The sequence below is a fragment of the Puma concolor genome, chromosome B4, assembly GCF_028749965.1.
Source record: "Puma concolor isolate L17-30 chromosome B4, mPumCon1.1.hap2, whole genome shotgun sequence".
In the NCBI taxonomy this organism is placed as follows: domain Eukaryota; kingdom Metazoa; phylum Chordata; class Mammalia; order Carnivora; family Felidae; genus Puma; species Puma concolor.
This window is the reverse complement of record NC_141673.1, coordinates 93,968,412-93,988,691: the sequence shown is the minus strand read 5'-3', so window position 1 is coordinate 93,988,691 and position 20,280 is coordinate 93,968,412. Positions and strand designations below refer to the sequence as shown.

The 20,280-nt window shown below is 41.5% G+C and overlaps 1 protein-coding gene across 2 annotated transcripts in view; it reads left to right on the top strand.

Moving 5' to 3' along the window:
- Positions 1–20,280, top strand: part of PTPRO (protein tyrosine phosphatase receptor type O) — a 243,943-nt gene that overhangs the window by 211,399 nt on the left and 12,264 nt on the right. For both annotated transcript variants that reach the window (XM_086714005.1, XM_086714006.1), the window contains 6 exons: positions 232–267; positions 3,506–3,587; positions 14,204–14,294; positions 15,353–15,429; positions 16,508–16,642; positions 17,917–18,039. In XM_086714005.1, coding sequence (XP_086570131.1) covers positions 232–267; positions 3,506–3,587; positions 14,204–14,294; positions 15,353–15,429; positions 16,508–16,642; positions 17,917–18,039 — 544 coding nt within the window. The remainder of the gene's footprint in view (positions 1–231; positions 268–3,505; positions 3,588–14,203; positions 14,295–15,352; positions 15,430–16,507; positions 16,643–17,916; positions 18,040–20,280) is intronic.

The window sequence follows — 20,280 nt, the reverse complement described above, 5'->3', positions numbered from 1 at the left end:
GCAGGATGTTCCTGCAATCTAACAGGGTTTTTACAAAATGAATCTGAAATTATTATCATTATCTTCTCATTTAAGGAAAAGTAATTAAACAAAATGGAGACAATGTTTAATGAAAATTAAATAAAATTGCGGAGCCTGATATAATTATTTAAAGCTCTTCAAATTTAATCATTATGTCAATCAATTCTTTTGCTCAGATAAACTTGTCTTTTTTTTTTTTTTAATTCTCAGGAGTAAAAATGGTTTAAAGAAGAGGAAACTGACTAAGTAAGTTGTTCTTTATCATTAAGATATAACCGACATGTAACATTGTGTAAAAGTAAATTGTGCGATGTATTATAGCATTTAGCCAACATCTCCATCATGTCACATAATTATTGTTTCCTTTTTGTGGTGAAAACATTTAAGATCCAATCCATAAAACTTTGAAATATACAATACGTTTAAGTTTTTCTTACTACTTCCTTTAAAAATAGTTTATTTAAAAAAGGTCTTCATAATGATCTTAACTTTGCAAATTAAAACAATTGCTTGTCTTCAAATAGAGGAGATGCTTAAGAAAGAGGCAAATGTGTACCTACAACGTCTAAACTATTATGTGTTGGTGTCAGTGATCACTAAGAAAGCATATCACAAAAACCAAGTTAGGAATAAGGAAAATCATCATCATATGAAAACTGGTAAAGAATGGGTTGTTAGGAATTATAAAAGTCTTTCATAGAAAGCTATCTGCCATTCTCAATCTAGAAAATGTCTAATAGTTAGCTACATCAAAGCTGTACAAAAACCTTTACTGGTTTGTACTTTGAAATTCTGTGCGTAGTGCAGGGAAAAGCTTTTACTCTATTTGATATTATAATAATTACTTTGAGAAATGCTGTCTCTGGAAATCTTTATAATAAATAGAAAAGAATAATTACCGTAGCCAGCCTATGGTTTCACTTATCTACTGAACTGCTAAGTCATAAGAATTAAGATTTTGATGGGCAAAAATTAACCATCGGTTGATTTCAAAAGCCTAATTAGATTGTCACCTCTGGGCCATTGGTTCAAACGCTGAATATAAAAAGTGGAATATTTCCATACATTGAGTTCATCCTTGATTCTTGCCTTGGATAAAATATTGATGACTTAATAGGAGGCATTGGGGGTTCCGGCCAAATCTATGGCATTCATGCTAATGGAATACATAATACCAAAAAAATTTGGACATAAAAATATTTGTTTAGCATTTCGTGATGTATAGATTTTGCGGGAGGGCACATATAGATAACAGAATAATTTTTTCCTAAATCTATTTCAAATCAGTATGCGGTCCATTGGTATACAGCAACTGATGCAGGAGAGATGAGAGGAACTAACACAGAAGAGAGGTACCATCACCTGGAAAGAATGATTCGACAGAAACAGGAAGAATTTATTGCCCAAAGTTCTTGGCTGGGTTGTTAAGTAAGGTAGAAAGGCATAGACTAGAGTGTTTAGAGGACAGGGCCTCTGGACCAAAAGGGGAGATTCTATCAGGCTTGCTTTTCCCAAGGCTCAGCAGAGAGGAGGAGGAGAAGGAGGGTGTGGACAACAGTCTGGGTAGAGTGTCGGTGTGGTAGAACCTGCCCACAGGCCCCAAACTCACGTCAAACCAGCTTCCTCCTTCCCGATTCTCGTTTCTTTTCTAATCCTCCCTCCTTCTCTAAAAGCCAGTTCTCCAGGGACTCTCCCACCCCACATTTCCATTTGCCATCTCTGTACCCTTTCTCTTTCACTCCCAAAGCCCCCGCACCATGTCCCCATGGCTCCCCTTTCCTATCTCCACCTACCTTCATTTCAACACTCCTTTGCTTTACCTCCTCCTCTCCCTTTTCCCTCTAAACCTTTATTCTCCTCATCTCTGCTCTCTCCCAGCTTTCTTTTGCTTCTCCTTACCATCTTCCTCCTCTCCCTGATGTTCATCCTTCTATTTCCTGGCCCTTCCTCTGTCTCTCTTTTCCTTTTGCTTTTTCTAATTCAGAAATATTTTCTCAGATCGCCTTCCCTATTGTGCCTCCATTCTCCTGGTAACAGGATGAAAACTAGAATCGTAAATCTAATCTGAAGGTCAATGCACTGCTCAAAGACAAAAGCCAGAGAGTGCAGGTCTGATGGAGTTCATTCCAGGACAGGAGCCCCATGTATAGCCATTCTTTTGGAAGGATAGCAAGTTTGGAGTAGGAACAGCTTTGAACCAGAAAGCATTCTCCCTGCATGCTAGTCTACCGCTGAGAGCCATGTGATCTTGGACTATTTGCTTGACTTACTTAGCCTTGGCTCCCTCACTTGAAGCATGGGGCTAATGTTGCCCATGTGTACTTCAGGGGTCAACTGAGCAAGATACCATATGCGAATATATGTACTGTCATGTGTTTTATGGATACAAGTCATTAATATTATTTAGTGAAACCATTAGGGTTTAAATGTGCCTCTGGCAGGTATAATGCCCTTTAAAATCTACTAAATTCTTAACATAATCTATCAGATTGGCTAATCAACAACTTGAAACAAATATCTATTAAATATTATGTATTGGCTAATAAGACCTAAGACCACAGGTAGATGATGTAAATGGAGTAATTTGCAACAAGATTAAGGGAAAGGTGGGCTGGATGGATCCTGCCAGGGTGAAAAAGCTCGAAATAGATGACAGAGTACAGCATCCTGCAGAAGCTGAGAGAACAGGTTGGTATTGGTAGGCTCTGGAAAGGAAAAGCAGCTACAGAAAACTATAGGAAATAAAATGTAATTCTTATTCATGAAAAGAAGAAGGCAAGAGGTGACAACTTCTGCTACAGATGCAGAAATGTAAACTCAGAGGTGTTACCTGATTGTACCTTTGAACCATTTTGACACTTTTATAGATACACAAGCCTCTAAACCTGGCTCTCTAAGAGTGAGGCACTAAAAGCTTTCTGGCGAGGCTGGCAGTACAAGGCCTTATACTTGTAAAGCTGTTTAAATTTAGAAAGTTCTTTAACATACTATGTCAACCTTATAAGGTAAGTAGGACCATAGTATTTTATAGATGATAATGTTGAATCTTACAAGAGTTAGGTAAATTCTCCATAATCACACAGTAAATAAAGAAAAACCATAACTCAAGCAGTTCTTCAGGCTCGAATCCTTTGTTCTTTCCCATAAATCAGAGCTTTCTAGAAACAACATTATATACATGTGGGTATATGAGTATGCATATATATGATATTTTATTGCTAGAGTAAGAGCCAATTAAAAATCTAGAGGTCTCTCCAATCTCAAGGAAGTGTAACCTACAAGGCCCGCTTTTTAATTACAATATATTAGGGACTGATAACTTTAACAACAACAACAAAAAAATGGTGAGTGGTAACCTTGGAGAAGTAAAAGTTCTTTTTTCTCCAAGAAAATTGTTCGTGTGTGAAAAGTATGGCATTAAGCAATATAATAGATACCTGTCAACAGGATTTTTAAAGCATACATTTTTTTGTGTTTGATAAAGCCCAGTTCAACTGGATGACTTTGATGCCTACATCAAGGATATGGCCAAAGACTCTGACTATAAATTTTCTCTTCAATTTGAGGTGAGTGGATAAAGTATTTCCCACCTTCTGTGATAGATAAGGCATGGGAATTGGCATATTGGCATTGATGTCATTTTCCTGCTCATTGGGCACTACCCATGATATGGTTCATAACGGGCAGGGTGGTATTTGGGCTGGGAGTGTCTAATCTTGCCTTTTGCAAGTCAGGGTGAGGAAAGCAGAGAACAGATGCAGGTCGTGGGGTGAACAAACATGGTTATAAGAGAAGCCGTCACGAAAAACCAGTGTATTCAAGAGTGCAGGGAAAAGCAAGATGAGAATTTAGGCCTGAAACAGAATTTCACTTTCAGGGAATTTTTAGTGTATGTCTTACGTCACGTGGCCCACAGTAAAGGTAGGTGGTGGCTGAAATGTCTTTGTCTTCTGAGCATAGAAGAGACTGGGGTGGGGCTCTTACAGCTATAGGACTCCTGACATTCTGCTGAATACAGTAAGACCTTGGTTTGCGAGCATAATTTAGTCTGGAAACATGCTTGTAATCCAAAGCACTCGTATATCAAAGTGAATTTCAAGAACCATTGGCTCAATCGTGATCATGTGACGTCCAGCATCACATACTACTCATATGACAAGACATCGCTCGTTTATCAAGTTGAAACTTATGAGAAATGTTTGCTCGTCTTGCCGAACACTCGCAGAACAAGTTATTTGCAATCCAAGGTTTTACTGTATTTTTTTGTGAGGTTTCCCTTTTCTTTTCCTGGGGAAATTGGGGAAGAGTTATATGTGGTTAATGTAGAAGAAGAGAAAAATGCCAAAACCTCCTTTCTCTGAAGCACGCATGTTCTTTGAGTCCAAGACCCCATGTCAGGGAAGATGGAAATGAGTCAGCCTCAGATCTCAGCCGTGTGAGGAATGTAACTGGTCCTCAGGGGTTTTTTCCCATGTTTTTCATAGCTCCTAATGGTCTGGATGGCCTCATCCTTCAGGATCCTACAGCAAGGCTCAGGTGGTCTGTGATTCAAGGAGACTAGGGGAAAGAAAAAGATAAAGTGACTTTTCGAAAGTGTTATTTGAAACGTCTTAGGTTCTCTTTCATGGAAAACACCAGGTCATCGAATGGAGCTGCTTTCTTCTCGTTATTCATATTCAGTTCTTCTCTCCCCTCATCAGCCTAGGATGTCATAGGTCTGTGAGAAGCAGCAGGAGTCCTGGTGTGGATATACTAAGAGGGAATTTAAGAAGGAAAAGAACCATACACATTATCAAAAACAAAGCCCCCTAACGACCACCCTGTGTCATTAAAAATTCTACCCAGAGCCCAGCTCAGTTACCCACTGCATGCAAGGGCACAAGAGGCTGTTAGATGCTACACCAATGCTGTATCTCAAAGAACAGAAACTCTGTGTGAACTGGAGATCTATGGCAAGGAGGGCATTTCAGGAAAAAAGGAGACTTTCTATAAGAATGCATAAGCCAAAATTCAGGAAAAAATAAATGTCTAGATAATTCTGATAATGATGATGGCAATTATGATGGATGCATGCACACTTTCAACTTCATTGAAATCTCCAGCTCTTAATTCCTACAGGATTATATTACCTTGGTGACACTGCCTTTGCTGGGAGGCTTAGCAGTACCTCCTGGTTTGTGCCATCAAAGCCCAGTGTGACTATTATTGTCCTGCTGGGTTGCATCACTATAAAGACAATTCAAATTTTACCGTTTCCTGGTAAAAAGGAAAGATGATTTTTTTGTGAATGACACAGCATTCCAGCTAGTCTAGACCAAAGAAAGAGGGGATTTGTTCAAAAGAGGCTGAGCTATCTCATGTAATCAAAGGAATCACAATCGGAGCTCCAGTAGGGGGAGGAAAGGGAAGCAGCTCAGTCTCAGGTATGTTGGAACCAAAGGCCACACCCCTGCAGGGACACCCCCTACCCTCATTTTTTTCCTCATTTCTGCTTCTCTCTCTGTTTGGCCTCCCTTTCTTTCACTACAAACCAACCCCTGAGTGTCACATGCTGGTTTCCACAATTTCCAAAGGGAACTGTTGACTCTCCTTCTTATTCAGGGTTTGAAAATTCACAACCAATTCTGACTGGCTGACCTGGGTTGTGACTTCCACTCAAACTAACCACAGCCAGAGAGGGCGGAATCATGTAAGAACAGGACAGCTCTTACTGGAACCACTTGGCTAAACCAAAGGAGACCATTAATCCCAAACAAAGAAAGGACACTGGGAGAACCACACAAGAAGTGATTAGATCCTAGCTTCAGGTGCTTCAAAATTGTGAAAAGTGGAGTAATAAATTTTATGTGATAATGTTTAATTTATAACATGCTGAGAGCTTTGATATCTTCGATATATAAATGAACACATCCAGGCTTATTTCATAGGACTTATAAAGGAGGTATGTGGGGCGCCTGGGTGGCACGGTCGGTTAAGCGTCCGACTTCGGCTCAGGTCACGATCTCACGGTCCATGAGTTCGAGCCCCGCGTCAGGCTCTGTGCTGAGAGCTCAGAGCCTGGAGCCTGTTTCAGATTCTGTGTCTCCCTCTCTCTCTGCCCCTCCCCTGTTCATGCTGTGTCTCTCCCTGTCTCAAAAATAAATAAACGTTAAAAAAATTAAAAAAATAAATAAATAAAGGAGGCAGGAATGTACTAAAGTGGGAATCCAAAAGTCTTAATTCTCACTAACATTTTGGCATTAACTAATGTTGAAAAAAAGCCACAATTACTCATCACCTCAACTTTTTCATCCATAAAATGAGTAGGCTGAACTAAGTCAGTGGTTTTCAACTGGGCCAGTACCAGGGATTACCCCTAGGGAGAGTTTGGGAAGGTGTGGGAATATTTTTAGCTCTCATAATGACTTAGAAGGAAGCTACTAGTAGTATTCAATGGAAAAGCAGACAGGGATCATAAATATTCTGCTCTGAGTGAGACTGTCTTGCACAATAAAGTACTGTCCCAGGTCAATAGTATTCCTTTGAGAAATAGTAAATGTAGGACAAGGGAATATCCACACGTTCTAACTCATGGGTATTAGTGTTCTCCAGAGAAACAGACCAATAGGAAACATATACATGTATAAACACTAATGCAAGGGTACCTGACTGGCTCTGTCAGAACTTGTGACTCTTGATCTTGGGGTCATAAATTCAAGCCCGACATTGGGTGTAAAACTTATACACACACACACACACACACACACACACAAAACTGCTAATATAAAAATCAATATAATTCTTTCATAAGCTTATTACATTATGTAATTATTATATATTTAATTTTATGTAATTATTGTAATATGTATATCCTATATCCTATATATGATAATATAATAGACGAAATATATATATATAAAGAGATGGACTTATTTTAAGGAACTGGCTCACACAGTTGTGGGAGCTGGCAAGTCTGAAAACTGCAGGGCAGGCTGTGGACCCCAGGAAGAATTGATGTTGCTGCGCAAGTCCCAAAGCAGTCTGGAAGCAGAATTCCCTCCTTCTCAGGGGATCTCAGTCTTTTCTCTGAGAGTTTTCAACTGATGGGTGAGGCCCACCCACATTATGGAGAGTCATTTGCTTTCTCAAATCCCACTGATTCAAATGTTAATCACATTAAAAAAAAAAAAAATACCTTCCTGCAACATCTAGGCTGCTATTTGACAAAGCACTATATAGTCTGGTCAGGTAGACACATGAAATTAACCACTAGACCATGATTTGAAGGAGTATTTAGCATCTTCATTTATTATGAAGCTTTTTTCTTTTCATATATCTTAGAACATTGTTGGTCAAATAGGTAATGTATTTGGTGCCATGCCCTTATGTTGTATCTCTGCTCCAAGCAGAAACCAAGAGTTGGATGCTCAATCGACTGAGCCACCCAGGTGCCCCTCCAGAAGTCTGCTTTAAATCACAGGCTCAGCTATATTTTCTGAGCTGACATTTGCCCAGGCAGTGACCCATTGGCCTGACTCACTTCCTTTGTCATTCTCCAGCCTCCCGGGCACTGCCAGCCTCCAACTCCACCCGGCTCCACATCCTCAGGTTCCGTGCAAGGATAGCCTCAGCTATTTGCAAAGACTCATGCCCCCATACCTGATTTCAGGATGTAGGTCAGACCTTTCACAGGGCAGCCCTCAGATTTTCCTGAAATTGATAATCAATCAAAGCTTAAGGGAAAAAAAAGGTTTCCTACTCTAATAGGAACCCAAGAGGGTATCAAGATGGCTGAATCGTTGGTCTAACTAAATTCAGTAGCTGAACAGTTATTTGTCCTGTTTCTATGAATGCTTAATACTTTATATTCATTTTGATTCTGACATTGAAAGATCACACACATATTGAGAAATCACATCATCTATAAGCATTATGCAAATTGAAACTAATGTCTGGATTTACATATATTACCAATACGGCTATAAGTCATACATGAAGCTATATGACTTGCTAATTTGCACTCACTAAATACATTCTTTTTTCACTCTGCATCTGATTTTGGATCTCCTGGAAACATTGATTATCCTTCTGATGAAACTGTACATCTTTTCTTAAGGAGGTTTGGGGCTCCGGGATTAAGTTCAAGTCCTCCTTTCATATGTCTCATATGGAAAGGTTTTGAAGAGCCAGACTTTAGAGCTTGAAATGTGAGCGTCCACGAGACATACCATATATTGCTCATTCTGCCATTAATTTCTGTGTTTTGTATTGGTTTGAGCAGGATGCTAGCGAAAGCCCTTACCTTTTTTGTTCAGAAATGTGGTTGCAAAGGTCAAGATTAGCTACGCTCCTGGCCACATAGTTCATGAGAGATGATCTTTGATTTCTGATAGCTTCTGTTTGCAGCTGTTTTTTCCTGTGCTCCATCCAGTGCACTGGAGACCTGCCCATTGTCGTTGTTGAAATAAGTCGCCTTGAACCCTCTCCAACAGTCCTTACACCAGAGGTCTTGCTTGGTTCTCAGACCTGAGTTCTCTCCTCTTCCTAATCTTCTAGGTTTGGTCTCTGTTTCCCAGTGCCTGTGCCACTGACTGGAATGTTGCCCCTAAATCCCCTCCTAGCGCCAGGGCCCTGCAGGCTACTGCTACACTTTCCTGAGGTTGGCGTCCTCATCCGGTCTTCCTTCACCTCCCGGAGATGCCCATTACTAATGCACCCTATTCTTCCTTTAGAATACCTGTTATGGGTTTAATTGTGTCCCCCCCAAAAGATATGTTGAAGCCCTAGCCATCAGCACTTCATAATGTGACCTTGTTTGAAAAGAGGGTCATTGCAGGTGTAATTAGTTAAGATGAGGTCAGACTAGCCTAGCGTGGGCTCTTAGTCTGACTGGTGTCCCTGTGAAAATTCAGCTGTGTTAAGACACAGACAAACAGAGAGAATGTCATGTGGTGACAAAGGCAGAGCTTGGAGTCATACAGCGGCAAGTGAGATTGCCAACAAACCATCAGAAGCTAGGAAAAGGCAAGGAGGGATACTCTTATATTCCTCTACAAGTGACAGCGGCCAGAGGTCCCTGCTGACACCCTGATTTGGGGCATATAGCCTCCAGAGCTATAAGACAATTAATTTCTGTTGCACTAAGCCACCCAGTTTGTGGCACTTTGTTATGGCGGCCCTCAGATGAACGCAGAGCCTCACTAAATACTTTTTTCTAAATCCCGTGCCCTTTTGTGTTCATCTGGAAGCCAGCCAGACCTTGCCCCATTCCACTGAGCCTTTTACTTGCTATAGATGGCACTGCTTCTGTCAACACCACTGGTCCCGCTGTTGCTCCTCACTTCTTCTGGAGTCTAGTAATCTCACTCACCTGATTCTGATGTCCACCCTGTCCCAAGTGCTTACCACCTGCTGACATTGTTACAGACTCTAGAACCAGAATACAGGTTGTGGTCTTCTCTGAAGACTAGTGTGCATGGGATGGACTGGATATGTTCTCCCAGAATTGATATGTGGAAGAAGTGGGGTCTTGGGACGGTAAGTAGGGTTAGACAAGAAAGACCACGTGAGCACACAGTGAGATGGTGGTCATGTGCAAGTCAAGAGAAGCCTCAGAATGAAATCTGCCTTGTCAGCACCTGGCTTTTGGACCGTGGGAAATGCATTTCTGTGGTTTAAACCACCCCGCCTATGATATTTTGCTATGGTGGCCTGAACAGACTAATACAGTGCATGTGTTTGGGCTTTGCTTTCCAAGACCTGCACGCTCCAAACACAGCCCACACGACAGAGACTGCCATTGGGTTTTGGGGATTGCATTCGTTCCTTAGGGCCTGCCGTAATAAATTATCACAATCTTGGCGACTTAAAACTACAGAGAAGTATTCTCTCACAATGCTAGAGGCCAGAAGTCCAAAATCAAAATGTTATCAAGGCCGTGTTTCCTTTGAAGGCTCTAGGGGAGAATCCTTCTTTGCCTCTTCCAGCTACTGGTGGCTCAAGGCACTCCTGGGCTTGCAGCCTGCATGACTCCAATCTAGGTCTCCATCGTTATGTGGCCTTCTCTTCTCTCCTCCAAGGACACGTGTTGTTAGATACAGGGCTCACCCAGATAATGCAGAATAATCTCATCTTATGATCCATAACTACATCCGCAAAGCCTCTTTTTTCATAAGGCCACAACCACAAGTTCTAGGGGTTAAAATGTGGACACATCTTTTGGGGAGCCACCACTGAGCCCAATGTGCAAATGACTACATGGCCCAGGGGGAAAAAACACAATGATAAGTTGTGACAGAAACAAAACTGGCAAATGAAAATTCAAAAATGATTTATGTTGGTTTCGGGCCATCACCTCATACTTTGCCTTTATGAAGATTTAAGCCTCTGGAGTTTCCATATGGTTGGAAAGAAAATAACTACAAAGCCACTGAACCGGAAACTGAGTATTTGATTTTCCACTTAGTGACAGGCTAAATTACAAAAGATGGTGAAGCATTTTGTGTATACGCTCCTGTTCCTGCTTTGCTACGGTTCAGCTCTGGCAATTTACATTTACAGTGTTCAGACAATTAAACCTCTCTTATCAACTAAGGGCATTTACAGCAGGGAGACAACACACAATTAAAGTTCTATCATTCAGTCAGCTTCCATATGTGCTACAGCTCTCAGCTCCAATCTGTTTCCACACTTTTCTTTTGTATCTGAGGCCTCTTCCTGTGGCTCGTCAGTCTGTCCTCAAAGCAGGGGATTTGTGGGGAAAGTTGTCGGTCTGGTAGTACAAATGGCAAAGGAGGGAGAAACTATGCATACAGGCAAAGCAAAACAAAGCATCATAACACCAGCATTTCATAATCGTTATCAATAGGGCTGTATTTTTTTTAATGCTTATTTATATTTGAGAGAGAGAGAGCACATGAGTGGGGGAAAGGACAGAGACAGGATCCCAAGCAGGCCCTGCACTGTCAGCTCAGAGCCTGACATGGGGCTTGAACTCACAAACAGTGAGATCATGACCTGAGCGAAAGACGCCCAACCGACTGAGCCACCCAGTAGGTGGTGCCCGGTAGTACTGTATTAATATTTGTTGAGTTTAATCATTCCAGTGGATAGTCGCTATACGTGACTGAGGGATGGAGGTATTTATTGTTAGCCTTATCTTACAGAATACTAAACTGATGTTAACAAGAACTGAACTACTTTTCTAAGACCCTACCATTTATAAGTGGTACAACAAAATACGCCATATGTTTTGGCAAACTATCTATAAAGACACTCTCTAAAGGAGGTAGATTTCCAAAATATTTTAGGCGATGGATGCATCATCTAAATAAGCTTATTACTGCCAAGAGGAACTAACCTAAAAATACCTGATTTGGTTTAAAGTTGATAAAAATAAATGATTTTCCTACAAGAAAAATACAGTCTTTGAAAACCCTTTAAAATGGAAAACCACTTACAAAGTGACAGTGACAAGCTTCTGTTTAAAGGCATTTACCAAGCATGTATTTTGCCTGAGTGGAAAAAACCCATTTTGTGAATGGAGGATCAAAGTCAGCGTGGCTTGTCTTTAAGGTTGGCTTCAACGTGGGCCAAGGAACTTGAGATTTTGTGATGTTAGAAAAGCCAAAAGTGTTGGGACGCCTGGGTGGCTCAACTGGTTGAGCGTCCAACTCTTGATTTTAGCTCAGGTCATGATCTTATGGTTTGTGAGATTGAGATCTGCGTCCAGCTTCACATAGACAGTGCTGAGCGCAGAGCCTGCTTGGGATTCTCGCTCTCCCTCCATCTCTCCCACTCCCTCACTTGCACATGCATGCTGTCTCTCTCTAAAAAAATTTTAAAAATAAGCCAAAAGTGTTGCAGAATTAAAGGAGGAGAGAAATATGAGTGATTCATGTCAATCCATTCGTGCTGACCACAGGTTTGCATCCCAGGGCCAGTAAGCACATTCAGCTGTCAAGGACCTTTTATGGGGAAGCAGCAAAAGACCCAAGAACTTTATTTCCTTAAAGCATATGCTTTGCAAAAAGCACTTAAATCCAGACAGAAAGGCCATGAAAGAGATATGCCTGGTCAGCCTCTCAAAACATCACCAGTGTCTCCAACTCCCTACTGAAGTCTTTCCAAGAGTCTCCAAAATTCTTCCCCAGATATGTATTCCTCCAGCTTATGATTCATTGAAATAAAAATTGGGAGGAATTATGAAGAGTTAAATGCGTGCGCAACATTAACATACTATACGAGTAAAAAAACTTACAGCAGGTGGTTTCTCTACTGCCTCACTGAAGAGTATTATAGAAAGGTGCATACCATACAGATGATTCCATTCACAGATGGTTCTATATGCTGTTGACTAATAGTTCCCTGAAATTTGTTCAGGTATAACCAGACCTGCTGCACTGGTTGTGCACTGTTCAATTATATGGAGCGCCATTCACACAGACCAGAGTGAATGATGCCTCCTGGAAAATCCAGGTGACCTGACTGTAATTGCTTGTTTCCTATAAGAGATGAAAGTTTAGAAGCCGCCCCCCTCTCCTGCATCCTGTAACATAATCTTTTTGAATTATGATGGTTGTCTGTTTATACAAAAATTGCCCTACTGGGGCGCCTGGGTGGCGCAGTCAGTTAAGCGTCCGACTTCAGCCAGGTCACGATCTCGCAGTCCGTGAGTTCGAGCCCCGCATCAGGCTCTGGGCTGATGGCTCAGAGCCTGGAGCCTGTTTCCGATTCTGTGTCTCCCTCTCTCTCTGCTCCTCCCCCGTTCATGCTCTGTCTCTCTCTGTCCCAAAAATAAATAAACGTTGAAAAAAAAAATTAAAAAAAAAAATTACCCTACTAATGTACATTCTGATAAATTGGATTTATAAGAGTACTGATACACACAGACAGGTACCTGGATGTTCCTATTTTCACTGACAGGTTTGCCTACCCATTACTGATTCATCCTTACTGTTGAATTTATTACCAGATATTTAGTGCCTGTAGATCTTATATCTTGTAACACAGAGAATATTCCCTACTCATTCCTCACTCTTTCTTTTACTACTTCTTGAAGACCTGTTGCCTGCAGGAGAAATACCTCATAGAATAGGAATATTTACATATATCATATAAATTTCAGTTAATACATACTTCCAAAAATCTGAAATGTCTCTGTTTTCAAATTTTCCACACCTTGAATGATACTCATAATTCCTACCTTCTCCACATGATCACTAAACTATCCATTGGAATTAAGTGTTTTTTTTTTTTAAGTTTTATTTATTTGTTTTGAGACAGAAAGAGCACAAGCAGGGGAGGGGCAGAGAGACGAAGAGAGAGAATCCCAAGCAGGCTCCGTGCCATCAGTGTAAAACCCAACATGGGACTCTAATTTATAATCACATGTGAAATCATGTCCTGAGCCAAGATCAAGAGTCAGACACTTAACCAACTGAGCCACCCAGGGGCCCTGAGGGTATTTATGTATTATGTTAGTCAGCTGTTCCTCCAGTAATGCTATATAAGCATTATGTAGTGTAAATCTCAAAATCTCAGTGATCCACAACAACATTTTTTTAAATATTTATTTTTCTTGAGAGAGAAAGGTAGAGAGCAAACAGGGGAGGGGTAGAGAGAAAGGAAGAGAGAATATTCCAAGCAGGCTCCACACCATCAGCATGGAGCCCAATGCTGGGCTCTCACTCACAAACTGTGAGATCATGACCTGAGTTGAAACCAAGCGTCAGATGCTTAACCAACTGAGCCAGCCGGGCACCCTGATCCACAACAACATGAATTTATTTTCCTCATTCAAGGGTCTGTAGGACAGTGGACAGGCTGGCTTCAGGCCATGGGTCAGAATTAGGTCTGCTACAAGTGTCTCCTCATTCTGGGGCTAGCAGCCTCCCTGGGTGTTATCACAGCAGATGGCTGCAGCACAGGAGGGCAAACCAAACTGAGCAAGCACACTTATGGCTTCTGATTGGAATGATTTCTTCCCAAGTTCATGGGCCAACGCAAGTGGAGAACAGTGGCATGGAGAAGCACGCTCGGCCCCGAAAGGGAGCTACTGGAACATCATGTGGAAGAGGGGGTGTGATGCTTCCATTACAGGCAGGGAGTGAGGAATAATCCAATGTGAACAATAAGCCAATGTGAACAGTAACCCAGTCCACATCAAGTATGGAAACTCAACTCTATTCTCTGTCATTTACAGGAGTTAAAATTGATTGGACTGGACATTCCACATTTTGCTGCAGACCTTCCACTGAACCGATGTAAAAATCGCTACACAAACATCCTACCATGTAAGCTTATCACTAGAGCCTGTCCTAGTGTCGTCTCTCAAAGGCTGACGGACTGTTACTGCAGATGGATTAGTTTCCCCAATCTCTGGCTAACCCCAGCTGTGGTCTGGATCCTCAAGGCCGTCTCTGCCACTGCACTGATCCCAATCGTGCTTCCGTGTTACTCAATTCTGTCCTGTGTCGGAAGATTTAATTTCTTTGCTTTCAAATGAATTGTGTCTGAGAAGGAAAGACTGACCATTTGGCTCTTTTTTATCTCTATTTGGAGATTAAAAGTCTTAGCCAAACTCGGGGTAAGATAATCTGAGCTCTCATAAACTACTTTCAGTCAACTCCCTGACAACAGCAAGAGTGCGGTGTATTAAAATACCTCCTCTTCTGGCAGGTTCTGCTGTTGCTTAGCGTTTTGTAATAAAGCCAACATTCAAGAGAAGAGTAATATAAAGTACTTAGAGGACAATTAAAATACATTCCAATAGAGATTTAACTTTCTGCCATACTGGGTAGAGGTGGGGGATGCTGGGAGAAAATGGAGATTGGGAAAGAAGAGAGGTGAAAAAGCTCTAGAAGGACAACCCTTCCTTGATCAGGCTTCTTGATAAAATTGGGTAGAGTCATCATTTACACTTTTACATCTATACACATTTCAGAATTTACTTTTCTCATCTGAAGTCTGTTTGCACAAAGTCCATGCAACCCCATCTTCTCTGGGTTTCCCAAAGGCAGTGGATTCTCTGGATGTGTTAGGTGACATGGAAATCATGGATTTAGGCTACATTCTACAGCCTTCCATACAACCCACCAGATACCTTCGTTCCTATAAATATCCTACACAATCCCCCTGAGGCCTGGAGACAAGGACAGGGAAGCTGACGGGGAGGAAATGGTGATTGCGAAGTGTTTCTATATTTATTTAAACAAGAAACTAAGATTGAGGTGTGGCCGAAGTATCAGGCTAAAGTAAACGTGGGCTGCTCCGACTTGCTATTGGTTAGAGAAAGTTAAGGCAATCCTTCTTTCCACTCGGAGTTTTGACATATTCTTCTTATTCTTTACAGATGACTTTAGCCGAGTGAGATTAGTCTCCATGAATGAAGAGGAAGGCGCAGACTATATCAATGCCAACTATATTCCTGTAAGTAAAAGACAATAAAAAATTTTTAAAACCAGGCGTCCAAATTCTAGCTCAGACACAGGAGGACTATTAGAGCTATACATATATGTCAAACAGTTAAAAAGAGAGCCATTCTCCACCTGGCTACCCAATTCTGAAAAATTATCCTATTAATTCCCAGTATCCCACTTCAGAATAACAAATAGGGGGAAAAGCCCATAGATTAGTAATGTTCACGTTTCTTTGTAAAGAGTGAAAGTGAAAGTAAGTAATTATATTAAACATCATCTTTTTTTGTGTTTAAACTTCAGTTTTGGGGTGCCTGAGTTGACTCTGTTGATTAAGTGTCAGACTCTTGATTTTGACTCAGGTCATGATCTCAAGGTTCATGAGTTCAAGTCTTGCATCTGGCTCTGCCCTGACAGTGGGGAGCATGCTTGGGATTCTCTCTCCCTCTGTCTCTGCCCCATCTCTCTCTCTCTTCCTCTCTCTCTCTCTCTCTCTCAATAAATAAGTAAGCATTTAAAAATAAATAAATAAGCTTTGGTTTCGGCAAAGCAACTCAAAGGGCTCCACCTGAGCCCCTATTTTAAAACTAGTGACTGTTCTCATAAAAAGGTGTGAGTGCTGGGGCGCCTGGGTGGCGCAGTCGGTTAAGCGTCCGACTTCAGCCAGGTCACGATCTCGCGGTCCGTGAGTTCGAGCCCCGCGTCAGGCTCTGGGCTGATGGCTCAGAGCCTGGAGCCTGTTTCCGATTCTGTGTCTCCCTCTCTCTCTGCCCCTCCCCCGTTCATGCTCTGTCTCTCTCTGTCCCAAAAATAAAAATAAAAACGTTGAAAAAAAAAATTTAAAAAAAAAAAGGTGTGAGTGCGATTGTATGTATACACTTCAGAGAACAATGCTTACAATCACGCAGACCTACATGGGTCAGTTACTCTGATTACCTCTTTGATGAGAAAGGGAGGAACCATTACCTAGGTGTGTGATCCTTTGCTAGGCTTATCCCCAGTACATTTTCAGTTTTTTTTCATTTGTGTGGAACAGCATTTGGTGTTGACAGTAGCTTCTTGGGTGACCGCTTTGTCACTTAATCTTTCAGGGATACAACTCACCCCAGGAGTATATTGCCACACAGGGGCCACTGCCTGAAACCAGAAATGACTTTTGGAAGATGGTCCTACAACAGAAGTCCCAGATTATTGTCATGCTCACTCAGTGTAATGAGAAAAGAAGGGTAAGTGTCTAATGGGGCTGTTCCCACTGGCAGCAAAATCTGTACCAGCCAGGGCTATGGCTGGAGTGCTTACTATGTACCAGAAACTTCCACTTGCTTCTTTTATAATGTGCACAATAATACTATACAGTTTTTCAGAGGCAAGTACAGTAAAACCTTGGTTTGTGAGCATAATTCGTTCCAGAAACATGCTTGTAATCCAAAGCACTGTGTATCATGCGACTTTTCCCATAAGAAGTAATGGAAACTCAGATGCTTTATTCCAGAACTCAAAAAGATTCATATAAAATGATTACAGTACTATAATATAATACAAAATAATAAGGAAAATACAAACTATAAAGAAAAATAACAAATTAACCTGCACTTACCTTTGAAAACCTTCGTGGCTGGTGTGAGGGAGACCAGAGAAGGGAGGGTTATTGTGTAGGACGGCTTTCACTATCACTAACAGATGTTGACCACAGTACAGTATGAATAAACTCTTGTCACATACTGTATTTAATATAACTGGCAGTAAGGCAGCGGAGGAAAGGGTCTATATCTGCAGGCAGCCTGACCTAGAATGAACCAAAGCATTCCTAAGCTTACTCTTGTATAGAAAAGCAAAGGACTGTCCATAAGTGCTTTGAAGTGACAAAAAATACACTAGGGCCAGTGTGGGCACCTTCCAACATTCTGAAAAATCACTGATTTCTGCCAAACACCGCGGCCTGAGACTGAGCATCTGAGCATGGGAGACCATGCCCACAATCCCGAGCGAGAGAGAGAGAGAGAGAGAGAGAGAAAGAACCATTGGCTCAGTTGTGATCATGTGACATCCAGCATCACATACTACTCATATTGCAAGACATTGCTCATTTATCAAGTTAAAATTTATTAGAAGTGTTTGTTCCTCCTGCAGAACACTCACAGAACAAGTTACCTGCAGTCCAAGGTTTTACTGTAATTTTGTTTTCTCTAAGTGAGCACGGACTATTTCTTTCCTAGCCTGTTTGTTTTAAAAGGTTGTGTGTGGGGTGCCAGGGTGGCTCAGTTGGTGAAGCATCCAACAGTCAGCTCAGGTGATGATCTCAAGGTTGCAAAGACTGTTCGAGCCCCGTGTCGGGCTGTGCGCTGACAGCTCAGAGCCTTGAACCTGCTTCAGATTCTGTGTCTCCCTCTCTCTCTGCTCCTCCCCTGCTCAAGCTCTGTCTCTCTCCCTCTTAAAAATAAATAAACATTACAAATAAATAAATAAATAAATAAAAGATTGTGTGCTATTGTCACCTCAGGTGAAATGTGACCATTACTGGCCGTTCACGGAAGAACCCATAGCTTATGGGGACATCACCGTGGAGATGATGTCAGAGGAAGAACGGGAAGACTGGGCCTGCAGACACTTCCGGATCAACTATGTAAGTCAGGTGGCTGTCCCCACGCTGAGGGACACTGACGTGTCAGAGACCAACCCCCCGTCATGTAAGACTATGAGCTCTTCCAGCTTTGCAGCACTGCTTTCTTCAAGAGATAAATCCCGCGTTTAGTGTATTTATTTCCAGTTTCATCAGCAGTGCTGTGTGGATGAAATGGTAGGCCTGGAGACCCCGAGGAGATGGAATAAAAAGTCTGCACCTTTCCATCTCAGATCAGCCCAGGGCAATAGGAGACACAGGGCACCACTGCTCACCAGTTACAATTGACAGGTTCTCATTACTTATACTAATTGTGGATGGGTATGCTTAGGATATATAAGGCACACTTAAATTTTAAACTAACACCTAAACCATGATATGGTAGTTTGGGTTTGGTTTTCTTTGGCTTTTTTCCTTATTTTTTGTTATGGTTTGGCTTTTTATTATTTCAAAGCTATTTCTTTTTAATCATGGTTCCATATCTCTTTTCAAATGCTATTGATTTCTGAATATTACCATGTTAGAAAAGTCTAGAGGCACCTGGGTGGCTCAGTCGGTTGAGTGTCCGACTCTTGATTTCTGCTTAGGTATTGATCCCAGGGTCGTGGGATCGAGCCCCATGTCTGACTCTGCACTGACAGCACGGAGCCTGCTTGGGATTCTCTCTCTCCTTCTGCCCCTCTCCCCTGCTCCCACTCTCTCTCTCTGTCTCCCTCAAATAAAATTTAAAAAAGAAAAAGGAAAGTCTATTTGTCCTGGGTCTGCTACTTCTCTGAAGATTAGGCTTCGAGCTCATGCCCAACGTTTGTGCGCCAGGCTGTGTGCCCCTGTCAACCAATCACCCTTCTTCACACACAGTAGTCCCAGAAAATAGGAGGGAATTTTTCTAGTACTCACTTAAACATGCTCTCTGTTGAGGACACCATTCAATAGGAAAGTCCTCATCACAATGTTCTCTGCCTAGAAACAACACTTCCTAACTGTATACGTCAGGGGTTCAAGACTGGGCTATGGACAAATTGACCACTGCTTGTTTTGTAAAACCTATGAGCCAAGAATGAGTTTTAAATTTTTAAATGTGTGAAAAAAAATCAAAAGAAAAATAATTCTTCACACCAAATATGGAAATTATATGAAATAGAAACGTCAGTGTCCACAAATAACATTTCATTGAAACATGGCCACACGTTTGCTTACATATTGCCCATGAGTTATTTTTGTGCTGCATCAAGCTTGAATCGTTGGAACAGAGACAAATGACCCTTAAAACTAAAATATTTACTCTCTGCCCTCGACAGAAAATGTTTGGTGACCCTTAATATGCACAATAGAAACAAATATTGTCCCTGTCAGTGCAGCATAAGTACTCATGAACTAGCCACTTACTATATTTGCAAGTTAAATCACTTCTTAACCACTGGTAGTTAACAATGACTTTTGTCACAATGAGAATTTGGGCAAATCCCTAGCAGACAGCTTCATGCTGTTCCTTTTCTTTGAAATGGCCATCTCCTCCCTAAACACATTCCACCCAGAGTTTCAGCTCAAACGTCACCTCCTTTGTTAAGCTTTCTGTAGTCTCTAGACAACTTTATTCCTTTCCCCCTCTGCTCTGTCTCACCTACTGCTCTATCGCAAGACATCAGAGATGACTGCAGTTCTCTCCCTTCGTGTCCGCCTCACCCAGTATGCTGTGAGCTTGGGAAGCAAGTACCCCGTTTTAATAAGCTTTATAATCCCAACCCTTAGCCACTTATAAAAATCTTTGTGGAATGAATAAATCAGTGAATGAATGAAGGATTTCAAAAATAATAAAGCACTTGAAAAGACCTTCCATCAGAGAAAATACTTGACCATCTGAATGCCATTTGAATCCTGCTTTCTTTTTTGGTTATTTTAGCTGGGAAGCCAGTGTAAACTGCTGGAAAAATGTAGAACAAATATTTCCCTAGGTTTGGATTCAGGAGACAAGAAACTGCAGAGCACAAGACAACACCTGTTCCCATACCTGTTTCCTTGGCAGGGAAGAGTCACAGAGATCACTGTATGATCAATACTATGCTTCTTGTCCTTGGTCTTTTTTTTTTTTATTTTTTTTAATGTTTATTATTATTATTATTATTATTAGTTTGAGAAACACAGAGAGACAGAGTGAGCAGGGGAGGGGCAGAGAGAGAGGGAGACACAGAATCCGAAGCAGGCTCCAGGCTCTGAGCTGTCAGCACAGAGCCTGCCGCGGGGCTC